Genomic DNA, 15,523 nt, shown 5'->3' with positions numbered 1-15,523 from the left:
GTAACAATTATTCAGAAAGTGTCCCACTTTACATTTATTCACCACAACAGTTCTGTATGTGTGATCATGTTGCTACGTTTACAATCAATACTCTAAAAAAATAAAACTATTTTATTCTCTATTATGCATTTTCTTTCTAGAGGGAAAGAAGAGATTCTAAACCTTAAAAAAACTTAAAAGTAATAAAACTGACTGAATCAACCTGACTACAATAAGTTATAAAAAAAGTTATTGTAAGGGTCAAATTATATATAGATATAACATATGCTGGTCACAAACTTTCCACTTTTTTATTTTATTTTTTAGTAGAGAAAGCCCACATGATGGATAACAAATACAATAAGCATCTTTTGATGCTTACCATCAACAGTTTTGTTAAAATGGTCATAGATGTTTTTTGTTTTTTAATTAACTGAAGCAGCTAGAAGAAACATACTGTATGGAGTTATATGGAAGCTGTAATTGCAAACAGATTTTCTGCATATCTTCTCAACACATGGCAGACACCTCAGAATCCTCACAGGGCCAATAAATCCACCCTGTTGTTAAATAATTTTGTAAAATTATCTGAAGGAAATAACTTCACAAGACATGAGAATGGTCTCATTAGATTTTATTGACAGAAAATAAAATGGACAGAAATTGAAGTGGTGAAAATGCAGGCAGAAAACATTAAAAAGAGATTGTATAGTAATGATATTTTATACAAAAAAGCTTTGGAAAAATTAAAAATATTTTTAACATAAGTAGCAATGCTAATTTAACTTCACAACAAACTGGCAGCTGACACTGAATCAATATAATGTAGATACAGCTCACTTTTACCATTAACCATTAATATTTCTTATTACCATAATACATAGTATGATACATTTCAAATGTCGCCACACCTAAACATCATTTATAAGTCTATATTCATTATAGGCCGATAAAAACAATTAAAAGTACCTTCCTCAATGTAGTGAGTATCAGCAGATAGCATGGCACAGAGTGATATAATAATTTATTTTATATATATATATATATATATATATTATATTATATTATATTATACACACACACACACACACACACACACACACACACACACACACACACACAGTACAAAAGCTTCTTAATAACATCCTTTTCTCCTTTAGTTAAAGGTGAAGCGTGTAATTATTCTGTGTTAAAATACTTTATCCTGTCCCAGCTTAATATGCAGAGACAACCCAGTAATCTATTGGTAGGTTGGTTTTCCAGATAGGTGTAAAAAGTGTAGCGTTTTCAAAACATGTTCTGCTTGTTTGAGCATCCCCAGCCAAACACAAAAACATTAACTCAAAGTTAAGGTGTTTGGGATGGGACCATTTTTTTCCCCACACCACTAAAACAGGAGGACGAGGGGAATGATTGGGAATCCTGTTTGAAAACATTTATATTTTTTTCCAATTCCGCTTGGTGCCGCTACAGGCACAGAAATTAGACACTTCACTTTTAAGCTTGATTATCGTTTACAATTCTCCAGATTTACATTTAAGTGGATATAATAAAAAATGCATTAGATTTGTGTTCTCACTGGCACAGCATTTCAAAGCATTTTGCTTCCACAGCAACAATTTAAAATACTTGCCCTCATTGTACATTTCCTTTGACCCCACAGTAAAAGGGCCTAGCCCCACCCAATGTAAACAGAGCCAATGTCTGGATAATCGCAGCAGCTAGACAGACGTTTCCTCTCTCCCTCATTTACATTATATCCACAATCTCAAGAAATAAGTGCCATGTAATATTACATATACAGGTTTATGAGCTATATACTGTATATATAGATAGATATAGATATATAAATAGATAAAGAAAACATACATGACTCTCTTAGCCTCTGTATAATCAGTGCTTGACAACTAGCACTTGGATTTATGATCAATATATAAGTAATATGATATACAGTTGTGCTCAAAAGTTTACATACCCTGGCAGACATTTTGGCACTGATTTTGAAAATATGACTGATCATGCAAAAAAAAAAAAAAAAAAAAAAAAAAAAAACTGTCTTTTATTTAAGGATAGTGATCATATAAAGCCATTTATTATCACATAGTTGTTTGGCTCCTTTTTAAATCATAATGATAACAGAAATCACCCAAATGGCCCTGATCAAAAGTTTACATTCCTTTGAATGTTTGGCCTTGTTACAGACACACAAGGTGACACACACAGGTTTAAATGGCAATTAAAGGTTAATTTCCCGCACCTGTGGCTTTTTAAATTGCAATTAGTGTCTGTGTATAAATAGTCAATGAGTGTGTTAGCTCTCATGTGGATGCACTGAGCAGGCTAGATACTGAGCCATGGGGAGCAGAAAAGAACTGTCAAAAGACCTGCGTAACAAGGTAATGGAAATTTATAAAGATGGAAAAGGATATAAAAAGATATCCAAAGCCTTGAAAATGCCAGTCAGTGCTGTTCAATCACTTATTAAGAAATAGAAAATTCAGGGATCTCTTGATACCAAGCCAAGGTCAGGTAGACCAAGAAAGATTTCAGCCAAAACTGCCAGAAGAATTGTTCGGGATACAAAGAAAAACCCACAGGTAACCTCGGGAGAAATACAGGCTGCTCTGGAAAAAGACGGTGTGGTTGTGTCAAGGAGCACAATATGACGATACTTGAATAAAAATGAGATGCATGGTCGAGTTGCCAGAAAGAAGCCAATGCCACAAAAAAGCCCAGTTACAATATGCCCGACAACACTTTGACGTGCCTCACAGCTTCTGGCACACTGTAATTTGGAGTGACGAGACAAAAATAGAGCTTTATGGTCACAACCATAAGCGCTATGTTTGGAGAGGGGTCAACAAGGCCTATAGTGAAAAGAATACCATCCCCACTGTGAAGCATGGTGGTGGCTCGCTGATGTTTTGGGGGTGTGTGAGCTCTAAAGGCACGGGGAATCTTGTGAAAATTGATGGCAAGATGAATGCAGCATGTTATCAGAAAATACTGGCAGACAATTTGCATTCTTCTGCATGAAAGCTGTGCATGGGACGGTCTTGGACTTTCCAGCACGACAATGACACTAAGCACAAGGCCAAGTTGACACTCCAGTGGTTACAGCAGAAAAAGGTGAAGGTTCTGGAGTGGCCATCACAGTCTCCTGACCTTAATATCATCGAGCCACTCTGGGGAGATCTCAAACGTGCGGTTCATGCAAGACAACCAAAGACTTTGCATGACCTGGAGGCATTCTGCCAAGACGAATGGGCAGCTATACCACCTGCAAGAATTTGGGGCCTCATAAGACAACTATTACAAAAGACTGCACGCTGTCATTGATGCTAAAGGGGGCAATACACAGTATTAAGAACTATGGGTATGCAGACTTTTGAACAGGGGTCATTTCATTTTTTTCTTTGTTGCCATGTTTTGTTTTATGATTGTGCCATCCTGTTATAACCTACAGCTGAATATGAATCCCATAAGAAAGAAATGTGTTTTGCCTGCTCACTCATGTTTTCTTTAAAAATGGTACATATAATTACCAATTCTCCAAGGGTATGCAAACTTTTGAGCACAACTGTATATAGAAACATAAATATCATTATTATTACTATAATTTGTCAAAAAATGCTATTTTTCAGTGTCAGTTCTGCCTTTGGTGAAGCTCAAAATAGAGTCATGGGGCTCTATTTTTGGAAGCGCACAAAGCGCAGCACTACGCGCTACGACTGTGCGCTACGTCTTATCCGATTTTTGTGAAAGCGCTAATTCTAAGTGCAATTTTCTTGCCAGTGCAAAGCGCAAGTGGGCATGGGTGGGAGTATTCACGATTATTCATGATTACTGATCAGTGTATTGTATGCAGGGGCGCAACTACCCATTTTCGAGTATGTATGCAAAATCAACTTTCACGTCCTTTGTAACTGTTGAGTGGGGGGGGGGCGGTGTTTCCAATTGCACCCCCTTTAATTACCCATCGGTGCCCCCCCTTTAAATGCCGCCCCTACATACACTGCATATATGGTTTTTGCGATTATGTTAATGAAGTGGTGTAAAGCGCAATTTTCTATTTTCCTGATAAATCGGTCATTGCGCTAAGACGTTTCAATTTTTTTTCAAAGAATTTCCACCCGTTCCTGTAGATTCATTTTTATGTCATTGCAAAACGAGCTGGTGGAAGAAGTTTGAGAGAGTAAAATGTTTGGATATGGAATATTTTGGACCACTTCATTATTTTGATAATATTTTCGTTTGATGTGTAATATGAATTTAGAAATATTTTAGGTTTCATTTTTTCGTGTTTCAATAAATGAATTACATTTTTCTAAATCAAAATCGTCTGGTAGAAGTGATGTGTGTGCCAATACAATCACTGTTAATACTAGCCTTATGTGTATGTCATTAGATGAAAATTATTAATAATACTTACATTCTCTATAATTTAACGGAGCCTACATCCATAACCTGAACCACATTTTCCATGCGTAAAAGGAGCGTGTCCCATTTAACAAAATAATGTAAGTCCATATTTCTATTCTTCTAATTCATTGCATACGGTCCATTTACACAACCAGCTTCTCATGAATGTGCAGTCTTTGTTTATATCACGGGTGCTTAAGGGAATGGACTATATAAAACAGGAAGCAGATGGTGCAGGAGAAAAACCTCCGAATTAAATTGCACTTGACCCGATTAGAGCCCTGTGCATGATTTTGCCAAACCCATGATTTTGCTTGCTTGAAAATACCAAAACTTCATGGCCATTCCCACTGTCTTAGCATTTATGACTTATGGCATAGCGCTGTGCTCAGCACCCTTAAAACAGGGCCCATGATTGCACGTTGATTAAAAACCAACAATCTACAAAGGTGTGAGACGCTAAATGCTAATTAAACAATAGAATGACAGAGTTAACGATATATTAGTTACACTTTACAAAGACACCCATTGTTATAAAATAAAATGAAAGACTACAGATTAAGAAATTATGTTAGTAATTTAAGCAAACACACTATACAAGTGTGACTTACTTTTTACAAAGGCTAATTCCTGTGAAGTAACCTGGGGCGAAGTGCTTAGCTCAAGGTCTTTTGCTCAATAACTCTAGAATCACTCTTTTTGGTGACCAGCCCAGATGTTCACTCACAACTCCACACCATTTTGTTTAGCCGCAACGTAATCTGTCCTGTGGTAAAAAATAAATAAATGAATAAATCACATTGCAAAAGTCACTTCTATGAAAGGGAAAGATTTTTGTCCATGAGTCAAACAAAAAAATATTATGTAATCTATGCCAATACAGGCTGAAATGTAATGGTCCTTATACAGAAGTTAGATAGAATGCCAACATCAGTCTTACATAACTTTGCTTAAAGAACTCACCTGTTTCTGGGGTTTTGACGGCAGTAGCAAATGGAACAGACAGTCAAACCAACGATTCCCAATATAATGCAAATCACAGTTAATCCAATCCCCAGGGAGGGACCTGGTGAAATATGTTAACAATTTCTTCAGGAAATCTTTTATAAAAATAGTTAAACCAAAAATGAAAATTGTCATAATTTACTCACCCTCATGTTGTTTCAAACCCATATGACTTTCTTTGGCAGTACACGTTGATAACATAAAACCTCACTGGTTCTCATCGTGTCTCATTAAAAAAGTCTTGACATTTTGCACGTTTGGTAACAAGGCGTGATGAGAACCAATGGAGTTTGATGTTATCTATGGAGCCAACATATTTTATTAAAAGCGATTTATCAATGATTTGATAGTGAATAATGTCTTAAATATTGTTCTGTTCACTGCACAAAGTGATCAAATCACTTCAGAATACCGATTAGCCCAACTTTACTGTGGTTTTATGGTGTTTTCTGTCCTTTTTCGAGGTTGACAGGCCAGTCACTATTCACTTAAATTATGACAAATAAACCCTGTGAAGACTTTTTATAAATTCACTGTTTGTTTCACAGAAGAAAGAAAGTCATACATGTTTGGAGCGACATTAGGGTGAGTAAATAATGACAGAATTTTTGGGTGAACTATTCCTTAAATTGATATAAAACAAGGTCAAAGTCAAAGTTTAAATAACATCAAAACTAGATTTTGAAATGCCAATTTACAATTATGGGTTTCAACTTCATCCCATGGAGGCACATTTGTTGGCAAGGAGTCATGTGTTGCTTGATGTTTCAATTCTAAAACTTAAGACACAAACACACACAAGAGCATATTTCATATAAGTTACAGTATACTACTTAACACTCTGGTACATGGTGTACACTGCAGACGACAGACCTGAAAAGGCCATTTTTAACCATTCACTAGTATTTATTATTTTTTACACTTATCCATAATTCTATTTGACTGTTCTCTTTATACTGCAAGTTGGATGCTGCACACTGGTGGTGGTTGAGGAAAGTCCCCTGTACACAATGTAAAGCGCTTTGAGTGTAGTGTCAGAAAAGTGCTATATAAAATGTAATGTTCATTATGATTTTCATGACAATATAACTTGAATATATAGATGAAAATGATGATGCACCAAGTAAATCTGGAAAATTTACCATCTAATTCTGTTATGGCTAGATGTGTAACTCACACAAAATACATACATTTGGAGAAAAATATTGGGATTGTTTATAATCTTGTTCTAAAGTAAAAAGAAAAAGTTGAAATGTCCTTTGTGATTTAAATATTGGGTTAACTCCAAGGCTTAACAATAGTTTCTAGAGCATTTATGGTGTGAGGCTTCATGGAGATTACCTGTATAATTGATTGCACAGATATACTGTAACAGAAGAAAACATATTTATTGTTAAACATCACCTGTCCTTTCAAAATTATAATTCTATTCCGCATTACTACAGAGCCACAAAAACAAGTTTATATCATTTATTGGTGCGTAAAGAAACACATTTGTTGCTCCCACCTGAATGTGTTCACAGTGAATTTGCCACTGAAGGTTCATACAGGCACTGACTGTCAGGTTCTGAGGTGTCACATCCATGACAAATTCAAACTTCTTCCCATTGCCATCCGGGGTTGAATCAACAATAAATGTTCCATTCTAAGTACAAAAGAACAGAAAACGGATGAATTATCAAAAGTTTTACTCTCATAATATTATGATTAAACAACTAATAGTTAAATAAAATCCTACAAATAAAAACATGTCCACCTGATAATACCATCCATGTTCGCAATGGTTTGTGGAGATGTTCTGCGGCACCTGGTATATATATGCCTTGAACTTGGATGCAAGTATACTATCACATGATGGGATTTCCTGCATTGTAGGACATTCTTCTGACAAACAACAAACACAAAACACAATTTAATTATATGCCATATTTTTATATTTTTTTAAGCAGTTGAATAGTTGCTGATAACTAACTGGTTTTGCTTCAAGCCCAAAATTTACTTCGACTTCAAGTCATGACCCAACTTTGCTATTATCATACAAAAAGTAGCCTAAACAAGAATGTTCTTAAATCAAACATTGAATTTATTAATATTACCATGAACTGCATAGACCCAACAACTATATGCAGAATGATTAACATGGCATAAGCTGAATAGATTCATTTACAATGTTACAATTGCATAAATAACAACACGAGTGTGATGTAACAGCCTAACCCAAAAGAGCCACCCTTTAAAAATTTTATAAGCCTTACTTATTTCACAATCCTAACTGCATTATATTGTTAGCTGCATTTTACTATATGCATTTAGCATTGTTTATCCTGCTGTTGGCGATTTTTGGGTGGCGACCCACTGAACTGAACACGATGAGTCTTTCGCACACTTTCATCCTCCCGCTATCTACTGTATCAGCCTACAAGCGAACTCGTCATTTGTAAAATACAACAGTGCAACAGGGGCTCATTCGTGTCTTCATTCATGAGGTTGAAACTGAATAGTCGACAATGTACAGTACAAATACAGTAAGAGTTCACCACGCTATTGGTCAGGACGAATAAAAAGGTTGTGAGATATTTTACAGCTTAAAAACTCGTTAAATCATGAACTCTTACCGTCAGATGTCTTGAAAAAATGAAGAGATTCCGCAGGTGTATAAAATGCCAACAACATCAGGAAAACTAACAGTATCATGAAGGTCATCGAATGCATCGCTGCGGCCCGTCTGCGCTTTCTTCCTCAATCTGCCGATTATATCCGGAAGAACAGATTTTATATGGAGACTGGAGCGAGAAGGTGTGGATGTGTGTCCTCCTATCGGACCGGTCCACCAAACACGCGAACCTATGAGGTGTGAAAGCGGACATGTGTCTAGAGTGGTAGGACGCGTCCTTTGAAGGCTGCAGTATACCGACCGCCCTCCTTTAAACAAGCCTCGTTTAAATGAGGCGGCCTTCGTAGGACGAACGGAAACGGAACGTAACATGGTTGCTATGACAGCACGCCACTCTTTAACAAGCGCGAGGGCTTTGAGTGAGAAGGGAACAAAGTTCCTTTAGAAGGGAATGTATGAGGTACATTTTAGGAGAGTTATAATGATGTAAAGAGAAAAGAAAATAGATTTTACAGGTTTACTTTTAGTCTAATACTTTATTTTAATGATGCATTAATATAATTATACATATTATATACTCTGCACCCATCTACTGAGGTACTTCAACTTGGGAATTAACATTACTTGTGTTTGAACATCATATTTACGGGCAAATTGGCGTTATTTTTATTTTATTTTTTAGACATTTCCGTTGAAGCAAAGAATTATGGGTTGTGAGTGCCCACGAAGGATACACCTCATGGGTCGCATTCCAAGTGTCCTACTCGCTTAGCGTCACTAGGAGGCGGTCGTCAGTTTCACTCTGGATTACGTCTAGAGAAGAAGATTATTTTCATTGCTGGCTAACCACATCATATCCGCTGTGGATCAACACACTGAAAACATCTAGACAAAGTACTGTAAGTAAGATGTTTTATTCTTATATGTATTTTGTACCTTGCCGTGCACCGTTTTGCCATCAGACTCAGTTATCGCTTCTCAAAGGTCACTTTGATTTTGTTAATTTTACGTTGAAGGGAATCAACATTATTTGACAAAGAGCTCCTGTTTGTTTCCTTAACAGATTTGATAAACACACATTTGGGAGTGTTTTTGTACCTAATAGACAGAAAGATCATGATTTTATATGATAGAGATTAATCGTCCAGTATGTTTTAAAACAGCTGAAGTAATGCAGCGACGTAACAAACTTGTTCTGCTGGATTTTTTCTTTGTGGACGCGGAGACTTTCGACAAGCCCTTAGTGACATCGATTTTCCATTAGCTCACATTATATAATTTAAAACATTTGTACCATGCTGAGCAGTTGGTGGAAACTGTTTTTCACCTTATTTTTTATTCCCAGAATAAATAATTATTTCCAAAGAAAGTTTATTGAATTTATTTTAATGTTAAATGAATATTCCGGGTTTAGTACAGGTGAATCGACAGCATTTGTGGCATAATGTTGATTACCACAAAAAGAAATTTCGACTAGTCCCTTCTTTAAAAAAAAAAAAAAAAAATCGAGGTTACAGTGAGGCACTTACAATGGAAGTGAATGAGGCCAATTTTTGGAAGGTTTAAAGGCAGAAATGTGAAGTTTATAATTGTATAAAAGCACTTACAATAATTCTGCTGTTAAAACTAATGTATTTTTTGAACTGTAAAGTTGTTAATTTGTCATTTGTACAGTCATTTGAGGGTTTTAGGGTTTGTTGTAAAATTGGCTATAACTTTCCACAGAAACGGTTGGTAAGGGATTTTATCACACTAAAATCATGTTAACACACACATTGTTTATGTCTTGTGGCTATTCTGAAACAGTGAGTATTTTGATGTTTTTGAAATTGTCCCCATTCACTTCTGTTGTAAGTGCCTCACTAGAACCCAGATGTTTGCTTTTTTTTTTTTTTTTTTTTATTAAGAAAATGATAGGTAAGTCAAAATAAATTTGAAGGTAATCGACATTATTTATGCCACAAATGCTGTCGATTGAGCGTAACTTTTATTGAACCCGGAATATTCCTTTAAGTGGTTTGTTACATGTGAAATGTTCATGTAAAAGTGTGGACAGACACCAGTAAGCAGTGGTCCACTTAAAGTTCAAACATATGAGTAGGTTTAAAGAGACCCTGTTTTCCCACTTTTAAGGTTTTCATTCCCCTCTTGTTTGAGTACATTTTCCAGACCTCTTGCCCTTTTGAGAACTAAATAGAGTAATGCAAATAGACAGAAAATACTCTAATTGAGCAAATTGATGGAATGTCTCCATCATGGAAGAAGGAACCTTTTTTCTTTTCTTTTTGAAAAATATTACATAAAGACTTTAAAGAGAATACATGCCTGTACAGTTTGAGTAGCTTTTTGCTTCTGCGAGGGCAAAATTGATTCAACATAATGAACCATTTCCTTATAAGCACTGTAAAACATGGTTTCTTTCCTAAGAAATTGCATTTATGAATGTGGAATGAAGCCATTAAAAGAACAAAATGTATCAACTATGTGTGAATTGGCCTGTCTTTCTGATTTGCAGTAATACCCAACAACACATTTGAAAAATTTACAATTTACATCAATATTTTCAACAATAAATTAAAGTGCAATAAAAAATTCTACATATGGGCAGTGTGGTTGAAGGAACCTACAGTTCAGACTGTGCCCTCTAATGACACACACACGATCTACAGTAATTCTTCTAGGGTATTCAGTAGCACTAAATAGCATTGGAAATTCATTAGATATTTAGAGTTAAATCGGTTGTATATTCCCATTAGTTAAGGTCTGTGTGTGTAAATAGGCACGTGGAGATGGATGGAAAAGCGAGCGACCCCTTTAGCAGTGAGGCGGAGCAGCTTCCTGGAGCAGGAATAGTGGGGAGGTAAGTAGTGCGCTTTTTCTCACCAATAATAGAAGACCTATATGCTCAGGAGTCCAGCGATGTTTCATATGTAATTTTAAATCATGTACATGTAAATATAAAATTGATTATTTCCCTTCCCTTTCTTTCCTGTTGTTTGACCTCACATAGTATTATCATTCATAATTAATTATATGGTCCAATGTAATGACAGTCACATATTATCATATAATAAGTAATGTTTTATTACTCCGTACTTTTTATTACAGTTTTATTATGATACTACATTAAATTTGTATGTGGGTATATTATTATACTGTGTTATTATATGTTATGACTCTAGTATCTTCCTGTCTCACTCAGGCTGTGGCTGCCTAAAGGTCTGTCTGGAAGTGCGATTAAGGATTGGTTGGATCGCAGGCGGAAGGCCATCCGTCCGTGGGCCAGCTTTGTAGATCAGCGAAAGTTCTCCAAACCCCGAAACTTTGGAGAACTGTGCCAACGTGTGGTGAGGAACCTGAACACCTATCAAAACAACTACACATTCATCTTCCTGGGACTCATCCTCTACTGCATGTAAGGAACTGCCTCAAAATGCTAAAGATAATTTTTAACTTAACATGAACGCACCTTCTCCACTGCAATAGATATAAATACACTCACTGAGCACTTTATTAGGAACACCGGTACACCTACTTATTCATGCGATTATCTAACCAACCAATCGTGTGGCAGCAGTGCATATAATCATGCAGATATGGGTCAGGAGTTTCAGTTTATGTTCACATCAACAAACAGAATGGGGAAAAATGTGTTCTCAGTGATTTAGACCGTGGCATGATTGTTGGTGCCAGACGGGCTGGTTTGAGTATTTCTGTAACTGCTGATGCTGTGTTTACTCCGAATGCTATCAAAAACAAAAAAACATCCAGTGAGTGTCAGTTTTGCAGACAGAAACGCCTTGTTGATGAGAGAGATCAACGGAAAATGGCCAGACTGGTTCGAGCTGACAGAAAGGCTACGGTAACTCAGATAACTGCTCTGCACAATTATAGGGAGCAGAATAGCAGCTCAGAATGCAAAACACATTGAACTTGAGGCGGATGGACTACAACAGCAGAAAACCACATCGGACACTTTATTAGGACCATAGTGTTTCTAATAATGTGCTCAGTGAGTGTATATTGTAATGGTGTCATCCTTTAATCTTATGTACACACTACATGGGTGTGTGTGTGTGTGTGTGTTGAAGATTCTGTTAAAGTCCACATTCAGTCTGGCCTATTCTTACTTCAAAAGGCCATGTGGAAGGCTTACTTTCTTGCTGTGAATGTTTATTCTGTTAACAGCAAATTTGAAGGTGCTGTTAAAATAAAATTCTAATCAGCAGTATATTATTTGTGAAAGTTTCTTTCTCTTTTCTTCTCCTTCAGTATCAGTTCCCCAATGCTGTTGATTGCCTTGGGAGTGTTTGCTGGTGCCTTCTATGTAATCCACTTGAAAACACTGGAAAAGAAGCTGGTTGTTTTTGGTAAGAGAGTGAAATGTCATTTTAAAGGAATAGTTCACCCAAAAATGAAAATTCTCTCATCATTTACTCATCCTTATGCCATCCCAGATGTGTATTACTTTCTTTCTTCTGCAGAACACAAATTAAGATTTTTTTTTTTTTTTTAAGAATATCTCAGCTCTTTTGGTCCATACAATGAAAGTGAATGGGTGCCAAAATTTTGATGCTCCAAACATCACATAAGTCAGCATAAAAGTGATCCATAAAACTCCAGTGGTTAAATCTATATCTTCAGAAGTGAAATGATGTGTGTGGGTGAAAAACAGATCAATATTTAAGTCCATTTTTACTATAAATTCTACTCCCTTGATCTCCACTTTAACTTTCACTTTCTTCTTCTTGTGTTTTTGGTGATTCACGAGAGGAAAATTAATAGTAAAAAAAGACATAAATATTGATCTGTTTCTCACCCACACCTATCATATCAGTTCTGAAGATATATATTTAACCGCTGGAGTCTTATGGATTACTTTTATGCTGATTTATGTGATGTTTGGAGCATCAAAATTTTGACACTCATTCACTTGCATTTTATGGACCAAAAGAGCAGAGATATTCTTATTAAAAAAAAATCTTAGTCTGTGTTCTGCAGAAGAAAGAAAGTCATACACATCTGGGATGGAGTGAGGGTGAGCAAATTATGAGAGAATTTTCATTTTTGGGGGTACTGTTCCTTTAAGGATTGTATTTGTGTTTATATGGTTTATTTGAATTGTTGTCTTAAAGCAGGAGTTTTCAACCTCTACATGCCCAGCAACTCCCAACCTGGACTCTTATCTAAACAATGGACCACCAGGATAAAAAAGCTAGATTTTCTCAGTAACACAGTCATTACTATATTGTATTGCTAACTAGCTTTACTCTTTAACATTAAATAACATTACTACATTATTTAATTCTTCCTCGGATCAGATGATTAGTTAGTTAGAAATTAGTTTGTGTGGTTTTGAAACTTCTATTTGAAAATATCTTCTCCACTGACCCCTTGTAGTACCTTCAGAGACCCCAAGGGTTCCACAGACCACTGGCTGAAAATGCTATGCTTAAAGTGTGTAAGATTATGTAAAGTGTAAGTGATGAATGTTTGATGTGAGGTTAGTGTTTTAATCTGCACCTAAACACACATCCTCCTTTGCTTCTCAGGCCGTGAGTTGACTCAGGGACACCAGTTAGGTTTAGCAGGAGGAGTTTCCTTTCCTGTGTTCTGGCTAGCTGGAGCGGGAGGAGCTGTGTTCTGGGTACTAGGTGAGTATATTTTTTCACCTTCATCTCACTGTATTTCAATGGTTTCCACAAACACTCCTTTTCCCTCTGAAACTCTGATTTCTTTCATTTAGGTGCTACACTAGCTGTCATTGGCTCGCATGCAGCATTTCGTGAGCTGGAGTCTTCTGATATGGAGGAGCTGCTCATGGAACCTGTTTAAAAGGACACCTCTCACCTTTGACCTTTTGCCTCATGTTAACCTGAAATGTGTTGCTTCATCATTTGTATTGCCGCATACTGGTTGTGCTACTTTGTAATATGCATCAATGATTATACAATATCAACATACTCATGGACAGACCAGCAAAGAGATAAGGATAGACTGTTGAAATGACTTTTAAGACAGAAAGACAGATCAAATACATTTAAAGACCTCAAATGCCTTCAGAATAGTACCTATTGGAAATCATTTTCATTTGTTACTCACGTAAAGTTATTTACTTTCTCAACATCCTTAAAGCAAACACAAACCAAATTGATTGTGACCTAAAATAAAACTCTGACTTAAAAAAATGACAAATCTGTAAAAGAATAACGTTTATTGTTAATATTGTAAGTATTTTAATATATATAAAAATACACACTTTACCTGTAAAGGTGATTTTGATAAGATCTTTTTCTAGAGAACATATATCATGAATAGCTTCACAAAGAAAAAATTGGTTATGCTAGCTCATCCATTTAAAAAAACAACAACCCTGCAACCAGATAACAAGAATGTGCTCTCTTGACAAATTCAGTGATGTGTGTTTATATATATATATATATATATATAGTGACCAGGTATTACATAATCATATGTTTTAAGCTATACTTAACTCATTTGTACTGTTAACTCACTTGCCTTTGTTACATGGTAAAGATATGTACTGTTGCTATTAATGCTATTTTGTGTAATCAACTCCTGATAATATTCCCAGTGGAAGGGTTTTTATTTGTCTTTGTTCCCTCATTTTATGCAAAAAAAAACAACAAAAAAAACAACAAAAAAAAAAAAGTTTCATCTGGCATCTTATGTATGACTTGCTTCTTTTGTATTAATAAATGGGAAGTGCAATAAAATGCTCAGCCTGTATAATACTTAATATTTTTATCACTGCACATGGGGAAAATTGCAGAAACAACTCGAGTGGTCCTGGCTTTAGTATTCTTTTATTTATTAAGTAGCTATTGCGTCTTTTCATTATCCTTGCTGTCTTTCGTATTCTTAATCATCACACACAAATGGGGTTTATGTGACCAGTTTTTTTTTAATGACAAATCCAGTGACAGTCCATCTTATTTGTACGTTGCCATAGTGATGACCTTGAGTGGGATCTACCTTTTCATTTAAACACTGCGGCAAGAGCAGCCGATCGATATTTCATTACAGCAGTGCAGTAAGGAGGGAGGGGGAGAGAGAGAGAGAGACACTGCAGTGAGCCCATAGCATTCTCCCAGGGGACATTAGGGTGTGTGTGTGTTGGGCAGTCCAGTTTTGCAAGTCAGTGGTTTGCAGTGACATAAATGTATGGGGAGTGCTGCAGTCAGCATTATTAGAGTCATACTTTATAGTTTAAAAAAAGATATCCATGCGGTTTAACATACTGCACATAAAGAGTATTTAATTGCCATTTCTAGAAATAGATACAATTGTGGGTTTCATGTAAGTATATTTAAAGAATACCTTTATATCATTGATAATTAGGCTTTGGTGATAGAGCCTCAAACATGAACAATAAAAAAATTACAGCATTAATCTTGGTTAATGGAAATTTCTACATGTACTAAAATGTTTAAAGTTATACAGTGTGTTAACATTTGTTAATGCATTATAAACTGACAATGA

At 35.8% G+C, this 15,523-nt stretch overlaps 2 protein-coding genes across 4 annotated transcripts; one reads left to right on the top strand and one right to left on the bottom strand.

Annotated features, from left to right (window-relative positions):
• Positions 1–596: 596 nt before the first annotated feature.
• On the bottom strand, positions 597–8,718 carry LOC127453971 (uncharacterized). Of its 3 annotated transcripts, none has more exons than XM_051720843.1 (7): positions 8,022–8,718; positions 7,163–7,290; positions 6,914–7,051; positions 6,748–6,772; positions 6,105–6,185; positions 5,365–5,467; positions 597–5,167 (listed from the first exon to the last, which is right to left on the bottom strand). In XM_051720843.1, exons 1-7 carry the CDS (start codon positions 8,116–8,118, stop codon positions 5,125–5,127), a joined length of 615 nt encoding a protein of 204 aa, XP_051576803.1. In that variant the 5' UTR covers positions 8,119–8,718; the 3' UTR covers positions 597–5,124. The 3 variants fall into 3 exon arrangements, 2 of the variants coding, with proteins under 2 accessions (XP_051576803.1, XP_051576804.1); XM_051720844.1 differs by having other exon boundaries at positions 7,163–7,287; XR_007899476.1 differs by having other exon boundaries at positions 6,105–6,634; positions 6,914–7,290.
• A 135-nt stretch (positions 8,719–8,853) lies between these two features.
• Positions 8,854–14,757, top strand: rabac1 (Rab acceptor 1 (prenylated)). Its single transcript, XM_051720845.1, has 6 exons — positions 8,854–8,919; positions 10,800–10,880; positions 11,223–11,435; positions 12,293–12,390; positions 13,573–13,674; positions 13,767–14,757. The coding sequence occupies exons 2-6, from the start codon at positions 10,810–10,812 to the stop codon at positions 13,853–13,855; spliced, it is 573 nt and encodes a 190-aa protein (XP_051576805.1). The 5' UTR covers positions 8,854–8,919; positions 10,800–10,809; the 3' UTR covers positions 13,856–14,757.
• The last annotated feature ends 766 nt before the right edge of the window (positions 14,758–15,523 follow it).

The sequence above is a fragment of the Myxocyprinus asiaticus genome, chromosome 16, assembly GCF_019703515.2.
Source record: "Myxocyprinus asiaticus isolate MX2 ecotype Aquarium Trade chromosome 16, UBuf_Myxa_2, whole genome shotgun sequence".
NCBI lineage: Eukaryota > Metazoa > Chordata > Actinopteri > Cypriniformes > Catostomidae > Myxocyprinus > Myxocyprinus asiaticus.
This window is presented reverse-complemented; position numbering and strand designations above follow the sequence as displayed.